Source organism: Microtus oregoni, unplaced genomic scaffold (genome assembly GCF_018167655.1).
Source record: "Microtus oregoni isolate MIOR12 unplaced genomic scaffold, Mior012 000020F_ref0000438, whole genome shotgun sequence".
In the NCBI taxonomy this organism is placed as follows: domain Eukaryota; kingdom Metazoa; phylum Chordata; class Mammalia; order Rodentia; family Cricetidae; genus Microtus; species Microtus oregoni.
Window position 1 is genome coordinate 32105199 of NW_024543079.1, and position 22998 is coordinate 32128196.

Sequence of the window (22998 nt, forward strand, 5' to 3'; positions counted from 1 at the left end):
ATGACAGGAAGGAAAAACCATAGTCAGGATATATGAAGTGGGAAAATTATTTTCTTTTTGTGTGTGTGTCTTTTATTTTATTTTATTGATATTTATTGAGCTTTACATTTTTCTCTGCTCCCCTCTTTGCCTTTCTCCTCCCCCCTTCAACCCTCCCCCAAGGTCCCCATGCTCCCAATTTACTCAGGAGATCTTGTCTTTTTCTACTTTCTACTTCCCATGTAGATTATATCTACATACGTCTCTCTTAGTGTCCACATTATTGTCTAAGTTCTCTGGGATTGTGGTTTGTAGGCTGGCTTTCTTTGCTTTATGTTTAAAACCCACCTATGAGTGAGTACATGTGATAATTGTCTTTCTGTGCCTGGGTTTCCTCACTCAAAAATGATATTTTTTAGGTCATCCATTTTCCTGCAAAATTCAAGCTGTCGTTATTTTTTTCTGCTGTGTAGTGAAAACTCTATTTTCAATAACAAAGAGAAAAGGTGGTAGTAGGGATCCTGAGATTTTTTTCTTGAGACAAAGAGGCTGATCATCACCCTTGAAATCCAAAATGAGCATCATGTTATTCCACCAGCGTCTCAGAACCTAACAATCAGAGACTGACCTCCTTTCATATTCTGTGTTTGGGGATTGCTTTTTTTGACTCAAAGACACCAAGGCGTTGACAGTGGTTTTGCTCTCTGACAAGAAACTAAAGCAGGGACACAACTGTGACACAAACCTCAGTCTCTGTTGTTGGCTGTATTTTCATACGTTGCTAATCAGGAAGTGCCTAACCGCTGAGGTTTGAGGGGATGGCACTTCTTATTTAGAGTTGCATTAGCGTTGCTTGCTTTTCTTCCATCTTTTAGATAAAGGTAGAAAAACTAATGAATTTACTCACCACAAATAAAATATCCATCCGCTGAGCACTTTGTAGTGAGTGGAGGGATTGACTTGCGAGGCATGGCACTTGCTTGGAAGAGGCATTTAAGGGAAAAAGAATGGAGTAGTCTAGAATCAAGGGAAGAACATTGGGAGCCCACGGAGTGAGGTAGTGAATGAGGTGAGAGAGAGCGGCATAGGGCATTGCACTAACTAGGGATAACAGGTGGGATCAACTTGTGTAAGATCTCAGACACTTACTGAGGGACTAGTCTTTACGCTGGGGACAGCTAGGATCATTTAAAAGATTTCCATCTTTTATGGACTTTGACATTGCTAGTCTAGCTACAGCATACGGAGAGGGTTACATGACTGATGAGGAACTATGAGAATTTGGGCAGGTGGAAGGTGATGGTGGCTCCACCCAAGTACGGACACAATGATAGAAAGCAAACAAATGCGAGTTATCGTGGGGTCAAAACTGACTGACCTGAGTTGGAAATTTATTGAAGAAAGGGATAAGGGAGAAGGTACTATCAAAAATAATGTTGTGATGTGGAAATGTAGCTCAGTTGGTAGTGCTTGCTTAGCACACACAAACCCTTGGGCTTGATCCCTTGCACTACGTATACATGATATGGCGACAGGCTCCTATAATCCTAGTATTTGGGAGGAGGCAGGCTGATGAGACAGTCAAGGCTATCTTCCCTTACATGGTGAGCTTGAGACCATCCTGGAATACTTGAGATCTTCTCCCCCAAAACAAAACAACAACAACAACAACAACACAACAACAGCAAAAACAAACCATCAATGTCAATGTTCTATCTTAGGCAACTGGAGTAATGTTTTTTTTTCCCCCCCACTGAGGAAGAAAACAAAGGAGTTAGAATGACCATAAGGGTGGTAGGAATTCTGCTGGGTGCACACTGCACATGCAGACTGTGATGGTTAAAGACAGTTGTATATTTATAGTTATTTTTTTTTTAAAAATAACTCTTAATGTTCTTCAATAACTAAAACTCTGCCACCCAGTGAGATATGTCTGCATTGGTTACTCACTATGAGTCTGAGAAAGAGCTTGTGCCAGTACCAGTGAACACTGTATGCACAAATACATGTGACTTTAATGTTTGACCATAATAATATTTACTATTCCTTCTGCTGATGTCTCAGAAGGCTTGCCTTTGGGAGTCCAGCTACCTCATTGTGAGAAATTCCCGGCTACAGTAAGGGCACTATGGTGTTCTAGCCCAGAGCTCCAGAGAGTCTTCCAGCTGCTGAATTCATACATGGGTGTCTAGAGTAAAGTCCCAAAGCATCCATTCTTCCCCAGGCACTGCAGAGAGACAGAGGCGGGCCATTCTCAACTCTGCCCTATTTGAGTTCCTGACTCAGCCCCCTAAATCTATGACAGACAAGAGATCATTTGGAGTCACTCACAACACATCCATGGATAACTGGTATGCTACATTTGGGGGGCCTTTGTGACATGGACAGAGAAGTCACATGTACATTTTTCTTCTCACCATGGCTACAAATTACATGTTTCGTCAAAAAACATGCAAGGGCAATGTCTGTTTTCCTCATTTCTGCTATTGGTCAGGAACATTTGCTTTGCCTTTCTTAGGTTATGAAGAAAGGAAGAAAGAAAGGGATAGTCAGAGGGAGGCTGAAGGAACTCCATCATGGGGGGAGCGGCAAGGACAGTGCTACTCCTGGAAGGTGGTGGTGGGACAACCACAGTGACAGCTGTGTCCTCTGCACAGCACCACAGATCTAGGCTACCTGGGCACAGGTGTGCCGTGCAGGGTGGGCATTATACTCGAATGACTGGCATTATGTCTGTTCTCTCTGTCCTCCCTATAAAGTGGGCTCGGACTCTAAGAAGGCCCAGCTGGACTGTGTTAAGAAAGTTTTATTGTTTCCTTTGGAGTTGGGATGAAAGCACATAAAATTACAAGTGGAAGGAACACCATGCCACAAAATTGCATAGAATGATTACAAAAAGTTAATTACGCATTTTAAATAATTTGAGATAGAAGAACCCAAAATATGTACATTTGAAGAGCATCGAATACTTTGCCCCCTCTCTCGTTTTCTTCTCAAAAGGCAAAGGTCACAACGATCAGTCCATCACAACAGTATTAACACAGTGTACAAGGGCAGCATTAAAGTCAAAGGAGAGCAAGCAATGACCCTTTCTTTCAGAACTTAATTAATGACTGCTTATCTATTACAGGAGTATTAATTAATGCATGGTGGCACTGAAATGTTAAAAACCAATGGCATGTCATTAGAACTTTGAACACTGATTTATACGACCCAACCACGTTATTCTCAGTAGTTTAAAGGTGTCAGGGACAGACACTGTCTAATTTAATGCATGACTCTACCCTCTATTATAGGAAAAACCACAGTACAGAATTTCACACATTAGACAAAGAACAAGGCAAATACATAAAGGCACAAAACTGCACATCATAGAGACCCCTTTTCTTTACCTTTGACTATGTTCAAGTAATATTAATATTATTAATGGATAGTATCACGGTAGTAGTTTCAGTGATGCAAGATGCACAGTGTTACACACTATCCCACAACTGCAAAAAAGTGTCACTGTACAGATAGAAAAATGTGGTTACAGTAAATGACCGAATACAAAACAATGTAAAATGACCAGAATCACCAAGATCATCAAGTCCGACTACCAAAACAGGGTTTGAAAGTCAAGGTTATCCAACCTTAGTCACTATATGGACAATGATGAAATCCAATGTTCTGCAATAATCACCCCTGTTTGGTTATGGATGCTGTTACGGATTCATTCTTCTCCAATTTTGACAGTCTAGAATTGTGTTTGTAAAATGCAGCATTCCATCTGGACCACTCCCGCTTCTTTCTGAGTCATGCCTTTCCTTCAAAGTGCAAAAGGAGGACGGTTTACAAAAGCTGTCTCTTCGGTGGAAGGTGACTTTTAGCAAGTGTCTAATTAACACTCTTCATTCTTCAGATAAAATATAATCATCTCTAAAGGAGATGTGATTTTCCCCTTGTGTCTCACTAGATGCTTTTTTTTATTATCAAACACTGTCACGGTGTTCGAAGCAAGCCTTCATTTTTGATTAAAACTTAATTATGATCCTAGTTATTGCTTAAAGTTAAATAAAATCATTTCCATAAAAATATTAAATTCTTGAAACACAAATTTCAGGACACAACTGTTTTTTTTTTGCACTGTAAAATGCTTTGCTAAATTATAACCAGAGAGATTCTCTTTAAAATAAAATGAAGCCAGGAACATATCATTATTGGGTTTTAATGTTCTTTGTCTCACTCTCTAAACCATATTTTTCTACATAATGATTATTTCTTAAGCCCTCTTAATAATGTTTTTATTAACTTTAACATGATATAATTTGTTCCTCTCATTCCCCTTAAAATAAAATAAGAACTCAAAAAGACATGACTAAGTGCAGTAAGTATACAAACTAAAATATAACCAAAGCTTTATTACTATCAGAATAAAATGGAAATTAGTCAGTTTAAATTTATTGAAGATCAGAGTAATACATTTGTACTCTTATTTCCTAAGTATTTTGCATATTCTGACCATTAAAACAACCTCAAAATCTGATACTTAAAATCCAATTTGATCCTACAAAATTTTTTAGCAAATTTACATTCTAAATTCTAAGTCTACCTCAAGTTGCATCAAGGACTCCATAAACTGACTCTTAGCATTTCCATATAATTTAATATCCATGTAACATATATATTTGACCCATTTCTTCTGTCCATGTATCCCTGAACTTGCTTTTAAATCTTATGGAAGAGATTTGGGTCACTGCCAATTAATAAACACACATGTACACTCATGCGTATGTATGTGTGTGTGTGTGCACTTATACAGCTGGGTGCATACATGTAATATATACATGGAGATAATGTGTATCATTATACATGTGCATTTAGATAAGTATTCTATCTTCCTTTCTACAGTAAAAATAAATGAACCACAAAAAAAATATCTGACAACAAAACAACCCACTGAAACCTGTTCAGTCTAGCTGAAATTCTGATTATTACACATCAGTTCAACTCTTCCTCAACGGAACAGACCCATTGTAGCTTTTTCATCATTTTGGGACAACAACCAATAGATACCCAAAGGTGTACAGCAAAATATACAATTCATATTGATAATAGTGAAATGGCTTCACTGGACAATGATATAGTCAAGTGATTTTTTTTTATAAAAGAAACTATAGAAGAGTCACTATGGTATCTAATAAAGCCATGTCAATAGCAACTACAGATGCTTTTGTGATAAATAAATTAGCAAACTGCAAGCCACCAGTGCTTGCAAAGCAAAAGATGAAACAATTTAATATACATGTTAACTTGAAAACATGGAACAAAACAAGGAATTGCGGGGCCATTAGGGAAACAATGGTCAAAATTGGATGTTCCATAGTGTTAAATGGTGCTATGCACTTCTCAAACTATGTCTATTACTTTGAAATACTTTACACTGGGACTTGAAATGAAGACATGACCTCAAGTTTTCTTCAAAGAAGACATTGTTCTTCATTACATGTTTCATGGAGTCTGGGAGCTGCCTGGTTTTAATTTACTATTGGAAAGAAAAGAAAAATCCTGCATACATGCACCCTTCTCTCTAGACTGCAATAGTTTCCACATGACACATGGAACGGGGGTATGGGACCTCCACACAGATCCTTCTGGAACTCTCACTTTGGTGTGGATTTCAGGCTAAGGGATGCTTCTCAGGAAGATGGCCCTGGGCAGTGATCTTTGTCATTAGAGTCCGATGGAGTTCAAGCAGTCGTGCATATCTGGAAGGCCTGGCAGGAACATCACAGAGGAGTATCAAACTCTTTTCCTGGGTTCTCAACCTCCACTTCCTCACTGGAGGGAGACCTGTGGTTCACCTTTCCAGGGTCTGAGGCCAGGGAGGGAGGGGCGGACCCGTGATTGCTGTCTTCGCTGATCTTCCCTTTCATGGCCTCCTGTACAAACTCCAGAATCTCCAGGGGCAGTCTTTTGAACTTGTCTTGGTATTCTTGCTCCAGCTCCATCTGCAGCTGAGAGACATCAAGAGAAAACACGGTTTGAGGTCGTGTACGTTTCTCACCTCATGCATACAGAAACTCTTTCACGTGTGGCAGACAAAGAGAATACAAGGACTTAGAATGCTATTCACTGGTCCTCTGAAGTGAAGGTGAAAACAGTTTAATAGGACATGCCGTTTGTTCCCAGCTGAAAGTCAAGTCCTGGTCACGTATGGTGTAATAAGCCCGAGGACTTGGACTAAGACAAACACAACTGTGAACACACATACATTTGGGAGAGTTTACAGAAGCAGTGTATAAGGATTACAGTCCTTACACATAGGGATTGAGTAATGTCAACAACAGGAATTGTCCGGGTCATCTGTGAACGGAACTAAGGGGCTGAGGTGACCACTGTGGAAAGATGGAAAGAGATCAAGTGAATTTCAAGGGTGGGGCTTCAGTTTAAGCCTGGGAAGCTAAGACTAAGTTGTTTTTAGTCTTTTTCTCTTCCTTCCTTCCTTCCTGCCTTCCTTCCTTCCTTCCTTTTTTTTTTTTCCGCAGGACCTCATACATGCTAAGCAAACCCTCTCCCACTGATCTATAACTCAAGCCCATTAGAGTCTTTAAAGAGAAGCCTGGTGAAGATTTTTCAAATGAACACCACCCATATACAACATTAACATTTGCTATGATGTCCTTTTTTATCGCTTCCTTATTTCCTCTTTCACTGCAATTTTTATTTGTCTTTTAAATGGTTACAGTTGCCTTTTAAATGTCTTCTGTCTTATCTGTTTTATGCCTTGGAAAACTGGAAGACCTTTTTAATGTCAAGGAAGTCTTTCTGCACATACAGACTCATGGAGCTGCCTTTGTGGGAAAGAGGTTGTAAAAGCTTGTTACTTATACAGAAGTGAAGTGAGGTTGCTTATAGCAGGGAAGGCTGCTTGCTAGGAAGTTTCTGCTGTCTGTGTCCAAAAAAACTTCAGATTTAAAACATCGTGCAATCTCCTGAAGGCAATGCCCCTTTCCAGCCCTTATTAGCCTTGAGGTAATGCTTTTTAATGGCACCTGGGGGGGATGAGGCAGGAGAATCACCACAGGTACGAGACTAGTGTGAGCTACATGGTTAGTTTAAAAAAGCAAAAAAATTCAAATAAAACCCAGAAGGCCCTTAAAACTCTGAAACCGATTCTGGTGCTTTTCAGCCTTTTAATGTGCACAGATCACGTGGGGGCCTGACCTTGGTTCTCATTTTGGAGCGATGGGTGGGCCTAGTTTCTGCACGCTTTGCTGTTCTGTATGATGCTGATACAGCTGTCTCACATTGGTTAACTGATTATTATCTCTCCCAAGCCCCCATTCTACGTTTGCCACATTCTGGCTGTGTATCGTCCATCGGCAGCAACCAGTGAAGCCGCGTGAGCTTGGCCTTGACTCTTAGACCTTCCACGGTGAAGTCAGTCCTCAGCACAGCTGTCCTTGTGGGTTTCTATCTCTTTTATGGACATTGCCAGCCACTTTACAGCATCCACTGTCTCAGCTCTTTCATTATTGCTTTTAGGCCCAAGATATTTTGTCACGCCTTAGCCATTTAATCTATGTCTCTGTGTGCAACCATCTCTGCAACGCTACACTTCCCCAAATGCTGAAATACAGAAAATTTTGGTAAATTTGTGATAGTCATCAAGATTGACAGCTCCAGGGCTATCTGTGGTCTTTTTGTGGTCTCCTTCTTGTGCTAGGCCCTATGTAGTTCATTGAAGAAATGTTAACTTGTGTGATTAAAGTACGGAACAGGCCTTTCTGGAGTGCAACACCCATGGTCTACACTGCATTGCCTTTCCAAATGAAAACCGTTATGATTTCTAGAAAGCAATGATCTGGAAGGATGGCAGATAATGGATTCTGGATCTTCGTTGATGACCCACTCCAACACATACATGAAATAGAATCTGAAAAAGAGATGGCTTAGACTGAGTATTCAAAATCAACTTTCTCCTCGCTCAAAGAAAATATAAGATAATTATGCATGTATATATACATATATGTGTATATATGTATGTATGAGGAGAGAGAGACAGAAAGGGAGAATGCCATTTGACCAGTGAAGAGGAATGCTCACAGCCCACAAATGTACAGGATTATGGTGAAGTAAGGATACCATAAACACAGATCCACATTCTTTGTCTGGTTCACAGAAACCACTGCAGGATTGGAGACAAGAAGACAACTGTCTTTTTGTCCCCCACTCTTCCAACAATTCGGGAGGGTTTGGGTAGCAGATCCGTTGTTGGCAGGAATGGTGCCCCACCCTGAAGACTGGACCAGTGGACCAGTCATCTCCATCAGTTCACAACCTTCAACTCAACACACGTGGGATTTGTTTCATTTCCTAGCAAACTAAGGAAAGGAAGAACAGCAGAGGATCCTGTTTTGTGGGCATGGAAAATGGTAGTTTTTATTTAGGGTTGATGGGTGGGTCTTCAATTACAGGTGTGTTGGACCTGACCTAGCAGACAGTCTCTCTGAAGATGTTGGTATAAGACAACATGATATTTCAGAAATCACACATCATCATAATCGTCGTTAGCATCATTTAAAAGAAAAAAAAATATGAGGAAATGTCAAACAATCAGTCAACACTCTTTAAAAGATGTTGGTAATTTGATTCCTGTCAAGACTTAATTTTGTTAATTTAATTTTAATAATGATGGTGATCATTTGTAATTGTTGACCCAACTGTGGCTAAGTCATAACCATCCTGGACTTTTCCTCTCATCACAAGGTAGAAGCAGATTTTTTTTTTTTTGCACTGTAAACTAGGTTACTGCCTCACAGTTTTGATGAAATGTCATATAAGCTATTCTTTAGGAAAGTCATTCAATTATTAATAAGCTAATTTCAAAATAGTATTTACTATTAGATGTGAAGTAAGACACTTTCCCTTTTCTTTTCTTATAAACTAATGATTTGTTCATTGGGAAAAAAGCATAAAAAGTATACAGGCGAATTTCTGGAGGCATTCCTAGAAGGCCCCATCCAATGGGAGCTAGTGCAACTCAAGGACCATTGGTTACAGGGGCCAAGAAAATCAAGGGAGTGAGGGGAAGCAGGCTGTGTAAGAGAAAGTAGGAGGGGTGGGATTGGAGCTAGAGACTGGAGTCAACTAAAGGTCGTGCCAGTAACTTGGTTCTAGTGGAGGTTTCTCAGATTCTGGTTTTTCAGGAGAAAACAGAAATTGAAAATTTCCTGCAAGCGTTTCTGAATTTTTTATTGTCAGTAATCAAATAATATAATATTTGTCAGTGCAACGACATTTTTCAATTCTGTAATGTAGTAATCTGGTGTTATTCGTAGGAAGGAAAACAGATCTGTCCACCCCGGGTTGAGTGTGCTACTCTTAGGATCCCCCTTCACAGGCTGGCCTCCTGGCTGCAGGGGCCTGGTCTTCATAGGTAGGGTCCAAGCACAGTGATGGGTTTTGAAGACAGCTAGCTACTCGTGTGTCACATCTGAAGACAGAGTGAGCTCTGAAGCCCTCACCAGGGCAGTTTCCCTTCAGATCCTGCATTAACCTGAGGACTAAATGCCTGGGATCAGGGCTTTCCTCAAATATGACAGAGATGGGAGGCAAGCCTAGGTGACAGTTCTACCATCATCTTCATCTTCATTCCACATCAAGTGAAGAACAAGCCCTTTCTCCTGCTTCCTGTGGTTGCTGTGCAACAAATGACCTCTAAGTGAAGCAGATCCTAAGAAAACGGCTTTTCCTGTATTCTGCGTGAGAAGCTGTTGACTTATTAGGCTCCAAGTGGTCTGAATCCAGCATGTTTATGTGCCGGGCAGACAGCAGAAACTGTGTGTGGAGGCAGAAGCTGATGCCGGAGTCTCAGCTGCTCTCAGACATGAGCCAGAGGCTCACCAGCAGAAGTTCAAGATCAGTCTGGATAAAGTACTAATAAGGCCCCATTGTCCAAGGTTGTCCATGTTTCCCCAGGAGACAACATTTACTTAGGCTTTCTTTATGTTACGAGTACCCATTTGTACTTATAAAAAGATTCCAAGAAGTATTTTAAGACAAAAACAAGCTGACAAAAACAAAACAAAACAAAGTAAAGAAAGAAAAGGACAACATACATTGCCTTGGATTGGGTAAATCTACCTTTTGGGAACGGGGCTCCCAGGACCCAGAGTAGGGGTTTAAAGCATTATGATGTTGATTGCTTATACAGGAAAAATAAATGAACAATGGTGACAACAAAAATACACCCCAATGTCAACCTTTGGTGATAATATTAACTTTATCTTTCTTAATAAATATGCATTTTCTACTATCTTTGTCTATAATATCTGCGGAATCATTTGAAATTGTTCTAGACATCATGACCACTGTATCACACATCACCTGACAATAGGACATTTTCTTACCTAATGACAGTATCTTAACCACTTTCAGGAAAATAATAATTATTGTTATTCAATTTTTTCAAATGTTATCTCTTCCCAAACCTTTCTAGTTTCCTTTTAGACCAGACTCTAGAATTCATGTGTCACATCTGTCTGTTACATCCTTCTCCTTTCCCTCACTTCAGGTATTTATTACTGTCTCAGGTTTTAGGAGTCTCGTCTAATTTTCTTACCAAACACCCAAATTCCGAATTTGTGTGGTTAGTTGCTTGTGTCGCCACTAAAGTTGGTTCTTCGAAACTAGGAGTTAATGAGATTCCATTAAATGGAATCTATAAATATTTGATTTGGCAAGAATATTCTACAGGTATTTATTTCTATTTCCTATTACTGCCTGTTTGTGGGTACCGAGGTCAGCTGGCTCTATTATCAATGTTGTTACTTAATATCTAGATAACTTGGTAATTGCTATGCCTTGATTTTCCCAAGACCTGTTTTTGTCTTTTTGGATTGCAGTTTGGCTGTGAGGTCAAATTCTAGATCTATTTTAGACGTATCCTCCATATATATGGTAATTCTTTGCTATTCATTAGATGGCAATTTCTAACTGTGTCATCTTTAGTTGGTATTCCTCTGTAACAAACATCTAGACCCTGTCTCAAAAAGCAAAATAATCACCAGTGTGAACCAATGACTTTCCACCTGTGCTAAAGTTCTCCTCCAAAGGCAAGACAATGGTTAAAGATTTCATTTTTGTTTTTCCTTTAATTACACATTTTTCTGAAAATGGGAAGTTGGGAGTATAATAATTTTTTAAAGTTAAGCAATTTTTATTCATTTTCTTATTATCCCCATCTCTGTTTCTCTTTTCTCTTGTTGGAGGAGGCCACTTTTTTGTTTCCTGACTGCCCAGAAACTGAAATAATTACATAGAAATCATATCAATTAAATCACTGCTTGGCTCATTAACACTAGCTTCTTATTGGCTGACTCTTACATATTAGTTTAACTCATTTCTTTTTAACCTTGTATTGCCACGTGGCAGTGGCTCACCGGCAAAGTTTCAGCATGTCTGTCTCCACAGGACTACATGGCTTCTCTCTTGACTCTGCCTTCTTCCTCCTAGCATTCAGTTTAGTTTTCTTCCCCTACCTCTATTTTCCTATAGCTCTGCTATAGGCTGAAAGCAGTTTCTTTATTAACCAATGATATTCACAGCATACAGAAAGGAATCCCCCCCCCTCTTTTCCTTGCATTTAAATTACTCTTTTAGTCTTAACAATTTTATGCTCCCTTTTGGTTTATATCAAAGCTAAGATGTAAGATGTCTGGTCTGTGACAGTTGGAGGAGGGTAGCTTTCAGGATGGCTCTGAGATTTGTTAGAATGTCCCTTTTGATTTTTGTATATTTAATTGATGTGTGTGTGTGTGTGTGTGTGTGTATGTGTGTGTGTTAGATTCCCAGACACTTTTGCATGTTCCCTGCACCAAAATTGGAAGCAGTGGCTTTCAAAGGAAACTGTAGTTCTCCCTCTGAAAGCTTTGCTAAAGCCAGCCCTGGATCCTACAAGTACAGGCACCCTTTACTAGTTGGTTAAGAAATGCATTGTGAAAAATCATTGGTGCATACTGGTATTTCAAATGTCTTTGCTTGCTTTTGTTTTTGAGATAGAGCCATGCTATGCAGTCCAGGCAAGCTTAGAGCTCACTGTGTCTACCTAACTGGATTTGAACCCATGTCCTTTCTGCTGTTTCAGCTTCCTAAGTGCTGACATTGCAAGTGTACACCACCATGTCTAGCTTCAGTTTTAAAATAAGATTATAGCTTCTTCCTAATGTATTTATTTTTTTTTTACTTATAGTAAAAATTTTGCCTTCTGGTAGTATTATTGTGTTTACCTCTATGCTTTATGTCAGCTCTGCAGAAAGTTTCAATATTGTGATTTATTAAAATAACAAAAAATAACAAAGTAACATTCAAATTTTTTTTGATCAGTGTTTAATTTATTGTTATTTCCTCAGTATTTCTTTTTTTTATTTTTTATTTTTTTTTAACATTCAAATTTTTTGAGATTCTTTTTATTTCCAGAATATAGTCAACTAAGAATAGTTCCCCGTTAAAATGTGCTTAAAATAATCATATTCCTCCTGTGTTTGTATTGCCTTTGACAGATACAGGTGGTTTGTTCTCATTAGATCTTTTAAGCTATTTTATTCTTTTTTCTACCAGTAGTAGCTACCATAGATATTTAAAGTGCAATTCTTGATAATCTTTTAATCCTCTTAAATTATATCTTTTTGCCTTTGAGAGATCTGAATATATATTACTTTAATTATCTTATACAAAATATTTTGAAATTTATTGCTAAAGATAAGGAAAAATAGTAAAACAAATTTGTAAAGAAACTAAAAATCAACAAAACAGAAGTGTTTCCGGGAAAAGGTTCTACTTAACAAAATATGATATAGCCAATAAGTTTAAATTTGATAAGTAGATCTGAAAACAGAGATATATGAACGCTGCTATTTGACAACTGCAAAATCCACCTAGATTTGTATACACCGACTGTGAATATGAAAGAAATTAACAAATATAGAACTAATTTTTGGAAAGAAACACAAGAACATAAACTATGTGGGGATCATGAATATTTTTATTTTTTTTCTATTTTCTACATACAGGGTAATGCAATTATTTTATTTTTGGCATCAAATGTTTTTCAAAAATGAAAACCAAATCTACTATCTGTTTTAAAAGATACACAGGAGAAAGAGGCAGAACTCTGGACATGTGGAACACTCAGAGATTGCTGCAGGGACGAGAATGCTCTAGCTTCAACTTCACCAACTGGATAAATGGATACTTAAAACAACATGAAGAACCTTCCCAAAATACATTAATAGAATGCATAGTTTCAGATCTAGCCTGAGCAGCCTTGAAAGGCTGTGTCTTATTTTTAGAAGAAGCTCATGAATTTTTAGAAAAGTACAGAGCGAGGAAGTCAGGGTACCTGAGGATCATTCAAGAGGACCAAGTCGGAACAGCAGACTTTATCATGCATCCTAACCACTCTAGATTTCCGTTTGTTTTCCTAGAATATGTTTCTATGAGACTTGGACTCAATATGGCTGAGTCCATGAGAAATTCCTTTTGTATCTAACCACTGAGAAACACTAAATAAAATACAACAATGGCCAGGTGGGATGTGTCTTTAATCCCAGTACTCAGGAGGAAAAGGTAGGAGGATCCCTGTGAGTTCAAGGCCAACCTGGTCTGCAGAGCAGGTTCCAAGACAGGCCCCAAAAGGTACAGAGAAAACCTGTCTAGAAACACACACACACACAAAAAACAAAACAAAACAAAAAAAAAAAACAAAAAACTCCTCCACAGTAAGCACAGTAAGATGCTCCTTGGGTAGCAGAGTCATAGGATGGGTAACAAGCCCTGTGGAAAATCAGAGGTCTCTACTCTTGAGACAAGAATTAATAAAAGGGGCATAGACAAAGAAATGAAAATGATTTGGGGGCCTATGGGGGAAGGATATTTGTCAAGGGAATTGCAAGTCAGAATGAACAATCAAAAATGAGTACAGCTTTCAAATTCAAATTACTGATGTGAACCCAGTGCCAGTAAATTTAGACAGAAACTAACTGTTCAGCAACTGTTGTATCCTGTGAAGTTTCAACAGAAAACCCTTATCATCATCAAATTTGGACACTCTGGATTCCCTCACAACCCAGGAGGAAGCCACCTACACAAGCAGGTGCCAGTGACTACGGGATGAGGTTCAGGGTCATAGACATCCCTAGTGCAATTCAGCTAATGTTGGACCTTGTAATTCAAGGTTGCCATTGGCAACAGAAATCTAAAGAAGGAACAATATGATGTTCGGTACATTCTAGGTCAAAGTGGGAAATACTTAAGACATGACATAAATAAATTAGAAGAAGAAAAGACGTTTGGGCTTAAAAAGAAAGGAAGAGAAACAAAATTGGGCATCTCCTGCCAAGGTGGAAGAAAGCAGTGAATTCAAAAGATACATTTAAGCTTATCAGGGGCATGAGCACAGGATACATTTTTGCCAAAATTTTCCAAATAACTACATTCTGTGCAAGCAGTAAAGTTAATTAACTTTCATCTTATAAGCAAACATCAATTAGCAATAGGGCTTATTGTAGAGGGCCTACAAGGAAACCAAACATTACATTGTTGACAAAGAATCATACAAAGAAGATAACTCACCAGCTAGATAAGATTCTTCCTCCAAACTGACATCAAATGTGTACATTAAACAAAATTGACCTTGGGAAGCTCATTTTATCTACTGGAGTTTCAATTGTCTTATACATAAATTTAATCTTATTGTGTGTGTGTGTGTGTGTGTGTGTGTGTGTGTTTGTGTGTGATAGTATATGTGGGTTCAGACTTTCAGGAGTCTGTTATCTCTTCCTCTCTGGGTTCTGGGGATTGAACTGAGGTCATCAAGTTTGTTCAACGAATGCTTTTACCCACATAGCTATCTCACTGGCCCTTCAATTATCTCAAATATAAAAGTAAGATTTACTGTACTGATAGCCTCTGGCTACTGTTAAAAGGTTTAAACAAGACCATGTTTTGCATATTGTGATTGCTTAGTAATGGATAGTGCTAAATCTTATTTTTAAAAGAAGATGAAGAACAGGATTTGTACACAAACACACCTGGCACCTTCCTGCTAAGTGGCCCCATCCCTTCTAGTTATATTCTTTGAGTGGCTTACCTGGCCAATGCAACGTGGTCATGATTTTTCTTGGATCTCTTTATGAACTGGATTCTGGTTTATGTTGAATTTGATACATTTATCAGTAAGTAATGTTTTTGAGTGATTTGATGACATAGGCGAGGAAGAACAAAGAAATATTTTTAAGATAAGAAAGGATTTGTGGGGAGAAAAGATGTTAGCTGAGGGGATACCACAGACCAGGATACAGTGTATGGATTCGCAATGAAGCCTGCATTGTGACCTTAAAGTGATACTAGAAGTATTCTTTTGAAGAGTTTAGAGCTAAAAGTTGGGTCTCATTGGATCTATAAATACCCTTATCATCATCACATCTGGGAGCGGAAGCCCTCGGTGTGCTCCCTTTTCTGTAGAACAGATGATAAATGACATTCCCCATGCAGACAGTTCTTTAGCCTAAATTCCCTTTTTGGTGCTCTAACTAAAGGTGTGCTGTGTATATAAATAGTTGATTCTTAGGCCTTGAATCTGCTCTGATATCTATAAAAGTACAACCCTTGGTCTATTTCTTTCATACAGGACCAGCTATAGATCACAAGTGAGCCCCACATACTCTGTAGTTGAGACACATTTTTAAAAAATGTTGCTGTATAAAAAGAGGCACCGTCAGCGAGCTTTAGTGAGTCTCTAAAGTTAATGTACAAACAAAGGAACTAGGGTTTGTTAAGGTTCGGGCTCAGAGCCCAGCATTAGATCTGGGACAGGCGGTGAATTGCTGTGTTTCTGGCAGCTGCCAGAACATGCAGATGTTGTTCTGATCATATTTTGAAGAACACCAGCTTAGCCAATGGTCTTCAGATGGTATTATTCTGTTGAACATCCTCTCCCTCCTCCACATTACTTCAGGAATACACACACACACACACACACACACACACACACACACACACGCGCACATACACATGCACACGCACGTACACACACACACACACATACACACGCACATACACATGCACACGCACGTACACACACACACACGCACATACACATACACACACACATACACATGCACACGCACGTACACACACACGCACATACACATGCACACGCACGTACACACACACACACACGCACATACACATACACACACACATACACATGCACACGCACGTACACACACACGCACATACACATGCACACGCACGTACACACACACACACACCTCTGAAGCCTTCTTTCTGGTACCTCTCTCATTATAGACCTCTGGAGTTTGGAATACTTAGGGTTAGGGTTGGTTTCAGAGTGCTCACTGGAGCACCGAGGGGAGGGGCAGCATGACAGATGCTAAAGGCACAGGGAGGAGAGGGAAAGAGCCAAGGACAAGATAGGCAAAACCATAAGTTGATTCAGATCTTGAGTCAATAAAAAGAGAGAAAACAGTAATTAGATACCATGAGATTTTTCCAGCACAGCCCCTAACACACCTTTGCAATCTGACATAGCTCTTATATGCACACTCCTCTTTACATCACAGAAGAAATTTGGGGCTGGAGAGATGGCTCAGTGGTCAAGAGCACTGCTTCCTTTTCCAAAGGTCCTGAATTCAATTCCCAGCAACTACATGGTGGTTCACAATCATCTGTAATGAGATCTGGTGTCTCTTGAGGAAGAGACCTGATCAGTCATCCTCATCAACTTAGACCATGAAGCCCAATATGGACAAGTTCAACAGAACCATCATATGCGGGCTGTCCATGCATGCTTTAGCACTGCCAGGGCATACATTTCAAGTTTCATTTCTGATGAATAGCACCAGGAACTTCTGATGTCTTTCCACATAGCTCCACCTCCATCCCATCTTCCCTCTCGCTTTCTGGATGCACCCCTCCTCAGACATTATGATTTCTTAACACAGCCCATACTTTAGACTTCTGAGCTTTGAGATGCCTTCCAAATTTTCTTTTGCAATTACCTCCCAGGCACCTAGAGATTACGGCGGAGACCTTGGAGAGGAATGTTAGCAATTATATAGTCAAATCCTACAAGATTTCAAAGTCTTGGAAAGGGACTTTTGCAATTATATAGTCAAACCCTTTCCTTTCACTAAGTGCAAACCTGTGGCCTGAAGTAGTTAGTGGTTTCTAAGAATATCGGGCTCACTGGTGGCAAGGCTAGCACCTGATCTCGTCAGCTCTCTTCTGGGGCAGCCTGGCTGGATGACTGGCTATGATATTTCACTCGTCTCTGCATTTATAACCTTGGCTTAGAAGGAAGTTCCTCTCTTTAAAAGTGTAGTATGTATTGTGTGTGCGTGTGTGCGTGTGTGTGCGTGTGTGCGTGTGTGTGTGCGTGTGTGCGTGTGTGTGTGTGCATGTGTGCGTGTGTGTGTGTGTGTGCGTGTGTGTGTGCGTGTGTGCATGTGTGTGTGTGTCTTTCAATGTGTAGAGGTTATGTCATTTGTCTTAACCAGTCGTATGTTATCAGTTATGGCCTAAGCAGAAGCATCTGGAAAGAATCAGTTAGCTTTTCTTACAGCTTTTCTGCCTTACCCTGGGGTGTTTTATAGCATTTCCCAATGACTTCCATGACTTTTCACAAAAGTTCTATAGTCGTGGTGTAGAAAGGGTTATTTACCATGAATGTGTGTGTGTGTGCACGTGTGCATGTGTGCACACATGTATAAAGTTATATATGTAATCATATCCTTGTCATTCAACATCTAAGAAGCAGCTCATATTACAAGTTAAGGCAGTGATGGCTTCCTTAGCAAACCACTTGGGTCAGCTGTGGGCCTCTTCCAGGCCTCCAGAGTTTCCTTCTGGCTCTAGGACACCATTCTCATACAGGACCCTGCTTTTGAGGCCCAGGAGTTTTCTTTTTTCAGTGGGTACTGTCTTTCGACTCAGCTCACCTATTAGAGCTAAGAATCAACATGACTATGAATGTGGAAAACAATTTTGATTTTGCTAAACACTCCAGAGGTACCTTATCAATGGGATAGTGTGATTGTTCTCAGAATGCCTAAGTGCAAGTCCACATCTTTGAAGGCTCGTGCTTTGGTCGAAGGCAGGTTAAGGGAATGATTTTGTAATCAGGAGAGAATACATTTTCAGCACATTATTCAAGAACTCCCATCATTCATCAAATGAAGGAACAGAAGCTTACCACCAAAGTGACTTCGAAAAGAATCACAATTTGAACCTAAATTCTTGCCTCCTAATGTTTTATTCCAAACAAAGCCCTTTCTGTGGAAAGACAAAATGTTCAAGACCCTGGTGATGGTATGTGCCAAGGAAAGACTAGCAAACTCTTCCAATTTGTTTTCCTCAATTTCAAAGTTGTTTTCCTAGGATAAGTGGGGAGTCTTTCACTGAATCATGACCCCAGAGAAGGACCCCATGGAACAGTCTTCCCGATGCACTGTCCTTGTAACAAGAGTAGGATTTTGTGGAAAATTATAGGGATTCCCAAGCATTGCCATTAGCCCAGTCTATTTCTAACCCTTCGCCGGGAGTTTCTCTCTCTCTATGATCTGTTTGGAAGATGCTGGCTTTCCACTCTCCCTGCCTAATTCTTCAGTTTGTAGCGCCTGTTTATTTGCTCAGCTGGTTGTTCCTCTGTTTGCCATTAGGAGTCTAATTTAATTTAACTATTCTTGTAAAAAGCCAGAGGCTAAAAAAAAAAACGACAAGCAAATGGAAAAGCGGAATAAGTGCAAAAAAAGTCATAGTTGAAAAAAGAAAAGTTATTTCAAATTGTAAACAATCTGGCAAATTGCTAAAAAACAAGGAAACACCCGGAAAAAAAGTTAGAGTAACATAATGGCAGCAATAATTGCAAGGGCTTGTTGCTCTTAGATGAACTTTTCATGCAGAATGATACTAACTTTAGAGTGTCTGAACTGAGGGATTTCTGGAGTTTGAGAAATAACATGAACTCGTGGATTAGACTTGGGATGAAGCCACAGAGATAGAAGCATCATTGTCTGTGGAGACAGGGTGTTGTGTTTCCTGCGTAAGACATTAAACTTGCAAATTTTGACATATATCAAAGTCACATAAAAGACTCAGCTGACTTTGCCAGTTGTCACTAGTTTATAACACCTTAATGACCTTAGCGTGAAGAGCAAGGACATATCTGTCAATGGTGATTGATGCCCTCTAGAGAGACAGGAAAAAATAAAACAGAGGAATCCCACTCTTCAGCCACATAAACCCGAAGATGATTAGTAGGAAGTCTTAAGGACTAAAGGATTATTCAAAGGCCAATTCTAGATTCAGCAGCTATTTCGTTAGAAATATTTCCCGAGAGCAAGGGTTACATTCACTCTCTGGATTTATCTCTTGCAGGAATCGACATCTAAAGCGAGTCCATGCTGCAGTGGTGAAGGCGGCTAGCTCGGGTAAAGCTCTTCTCAGTGGAACACCATCTCTAAGTCTTGGGTTCTCTGAAGGCTTTTCACAAAGAAAGGAGCTGTCTTTGTGTGGATCTCAGCTCAAGTAAGTCTCATGGTCTGCGCATGCTGGCTCCTTCTAAGACCTAGGAAGTATGGGAGGAGCCCAGCCTCAGACCTAGCACGGACCACTGTCTTGACTCAGCCTGTGCATTGCCTTTAGAAAACACCCAGCAGCCTCTGTCACATGTCCTAGAATGAACTCAGACATGTCCCTGGAGAGTGCCCTTCTCTCGATCACCTAAAATTAGTTTAGGTTTTTCTTTTTTTTTTTTTAAGTGTGTATTTCAAGAGTGGTAAGCCGTCCTAGGGTTTTATCAGGGTGCTTAGGGAGTGAGTGTGTCCTAATTACATACTCACTCCTAAACACATGCTTCTGTCTCCTGTTTAAATTGCTGTGGTTTAGGGTTGACCATTTGCAGCTCAATTGGAAATGGAATTGGATACTCTTTCCCTGGTTTCATGGGCATCAAAAGGATTCTGATTGCCAGGGGCCTAAATTCTCCACCCAAGGTGAAATTTAAATGAGCATAGGATTTCTTAAGGACAGCAGACTGAAACTGAGCCAAGTAGGAGGTATATGAATGAGGCAGACTGAGTGGTAATTGTGGTGAACACAGAAACCATGCTTGGGTTGCAAATGGCGGTCACCCACTCTTCCTGATTAGATTGCTAATCTACATGCCCAAGTATGTCTTATCTGACTTTTCTTTAAAAAAAAAGACAGAAATATGGATTTTGCATTAAATTTGATTTTTCAGCCTTGGCCTCTAAAATCAGAAATCCACAAAACGTGAGACAGGTCAATATACAACGTCTAGAGAATCTGGGTAATATACTACTGTATTGCTGCCTTTGAAGCTGAAAGATTGCTACCTCACTTAGCCAGGTTCTCTCCATGCAGGGACTGGTCTCCATCAAAATCCCCACCACTCTCCTTTAGCATCTGCTACACCTAACTGGAGGTGCCTAGCATGTTGACAGTTCTAACTAGCAGGTTCGTTGAGATGTACAGAGTTGGGTGGGATCTGGCTAATCTCACGGCTTAATGTTTTTCTTAAATTCATTTGCAAATTCTTTATAATGAAGTTTACTGACTGTAGCAACTCAGACCCAGAAAGATAAATACTCTAGGTTCACTCTTATTTGTGGTTCCTCTCCCAGATCTTCAGATGAGTGCATAACTTGAAGTAGCTGTAGAAATTAGAAAAATAGAAAGGGATGGTGGGAGGTGGAGGGAGACAGAAAGAGCTCAGGAGAGGAATAGCAGGTTAGGGGGCCTATGAAGTGGAGTGGAAACAATGGGAGGGTTCAGCTTAAGAAAAAGAAAGGATAACAGTACAGTGAAAGGTGGAGGAATAAGGAATAAACATCACTGAGAATGTTTGAAAAGGCCTTAAGGAAACATTTTATGTTTACTTAAAGTTACACACCATATGTTTTTGTGTGTGTGAATATGCTAATAATGTTATGTTACTAGGGTGTTAATCCACACCTTTCGATCACAAGCATCAGGGTCTTTGTACTAAAAATTCCAGTACCAGACAAGAGAAATATCCTCTTGAGATTTGGTCAGGGAAGCCTAAGACAGTCCCTCACCAACCAATATAGACAACTATTGCCATTGTTTCTTGGTTACTTCTCAGACGTTGAAGTTAAATCCCTATTGCTGAAGACACCATACACATTGAATATAGGACTTACAGAATATGAGCTGGATCTGACTGAAAAGCCTCCTTGCTATAGTCTGGATCTCATAGTACAAGAAGGTGCCTTGTAAGCTGCCAAGGAAGAAAAAACAGCCAACATCTATACCCAGCTGTGATGTCTACAAAACACAAACAATAGCCAGTATGGCAAGATACTCCTAAAGGTGCAGTAGGGGCACTTATATCTTGGGAATAACCAATTACTCTCTGATGGAATTAAAACCTGTTCACCAGGAGAGAATTCATACCTGGTAATGTAAATTTAGCCGTCTACCTATGACTGATGATGCCGAGGAGTCTAGAGGAGAACCTCCGGCTTATCACGTTCTTAAGCTAACTACACCCTAAATGCTTATCCTTATACAGCAGAGATTCAGCGGAGCTCTCACCCCGCATCAAAGAGATAGAGACCGACACAGAAAGCCACAAATGGTCAACATGTGGAGAATAACTGGTTCTGGGCTGCCAAGCCTGATTACTACATCTACAACACAAGCCCTGCACCTAGGGCTCGGGAAACACTGTAAAAGAGGAGGTGGAAGAACAGGGCATGGGCTGAGAGGCTGTGTCTTCAATAGAAGACAGGGAAGCTGTATCTATGAAGATGTCAATATTAGTTGACATGCCCAAACGGTGAAGGATAGTCTCACAGAGCCCTGCCTTTAAATGAAGAGTAATGTTATAGACAATTAATTATTGCTGAGAGAGGGAGAGTCAGTTTTCTCTGGGGGTGAGACTCGGTTACCCAATACCGAGTAGCCTACCCTAAATATATATGAGAAACACTAAATGGACTCAGCAGGTTTTTTATACATTTATATGTATGTATACATATAACTATAATAACTAAAGTAAAATGAAATCAAGAGAGAATATACATGAAGGCAGAAGGAAGGCTTGCAGGCAGAGGAAGGGGAGCAGAGAAAGTAGGAAGCCAGATATGGGGATGGGTGACTTAAGATGATCAAAGTATATTATAAAGAAAAAACTTTAACAAAAATAATATGCACACAGGGGCACCACTGTGTTCAATCCCTTTGACAATGTGGCTGCAGTGTGACGCATGTTAAGGAAGGAACCTGATATTCTGAATTATAATGTGGAGATAAGCTGGAAACACTCTTGCATGATTGCTCTATTTTCTGAAGTCATTTCTGACTCTGTTTGTCACAACAGCTAGTATTATACAGATAAATTCCGACAAACATAATTTATGTTATATAATTTACATTGACATTCATGAAATGATGAATATACACTATTATAATATACACTAATATATTACTATAGATATTGTAAGTTTGATTACTATAGATATTGTAAGATATTGAATTTCTCCTATTTGTGATTCACCTTTATTAGCCAGTTTTTGTACTATAAGGATGGACTCTTAAAGTTGCTATAAGCTTTTTTGCTTATTCTGTATTTAAAGTAAAAACTAGAGAATAATGCCAACTATAAATCTTGAATATTTTAAAGCTATTCCATGGTTATAAGAAAGAGGTGGTGTTATGAAACCCAGAGGCATTATTACTTCTCATCAATCATTATCATTTTTTTCTTTTAAAGGAAACTATAGAAATGTCTTCCAACAGGGTTAAAATATACAGTATCTATGGTTTATGACTGTGAAACTAATTTCACAACCCCAGGGTCAGGTGACTTCAGTTCTATCGTAAATCATTTTAAGACACTACTCCCTTTTTCTTTGCTTGGGTAAGAAGGTAGAGATAACAAGCAAAAGCTGACCTTTTGCACTTCCC

The 22998-nt window shown here is 39.6% G+C and overlaps 1 protein-coding gene across 2 annotated transcripts in view; it reads right to left on the minus strand.

Moving 5' to 3' along the window:
- Positions 1-2770: 2770 nt before the first annotated feature.
- Plcb1 (phospholipase C beta 1) overlaps positions 2771-22998 on the minus strand; it is a 676602-nt gene continuing 656374 nt past the window's right edge. The window contains exon 32 of one of the 2 annotated variants that reach the window (XM_041670151.1): positions 2771-5975. In XM_041670151.1, the coding sequence (XP_041526085.1) occupies positions 5748-5975 (228 nt within the window). In that variant the 3' untranslated portion in view covers positions 2771-5747. The remainder of the gene's footprint in view (positions 5976-22998) is intronic. The other variant, XM_041670152.1, reaches the window with a different exon arrangement.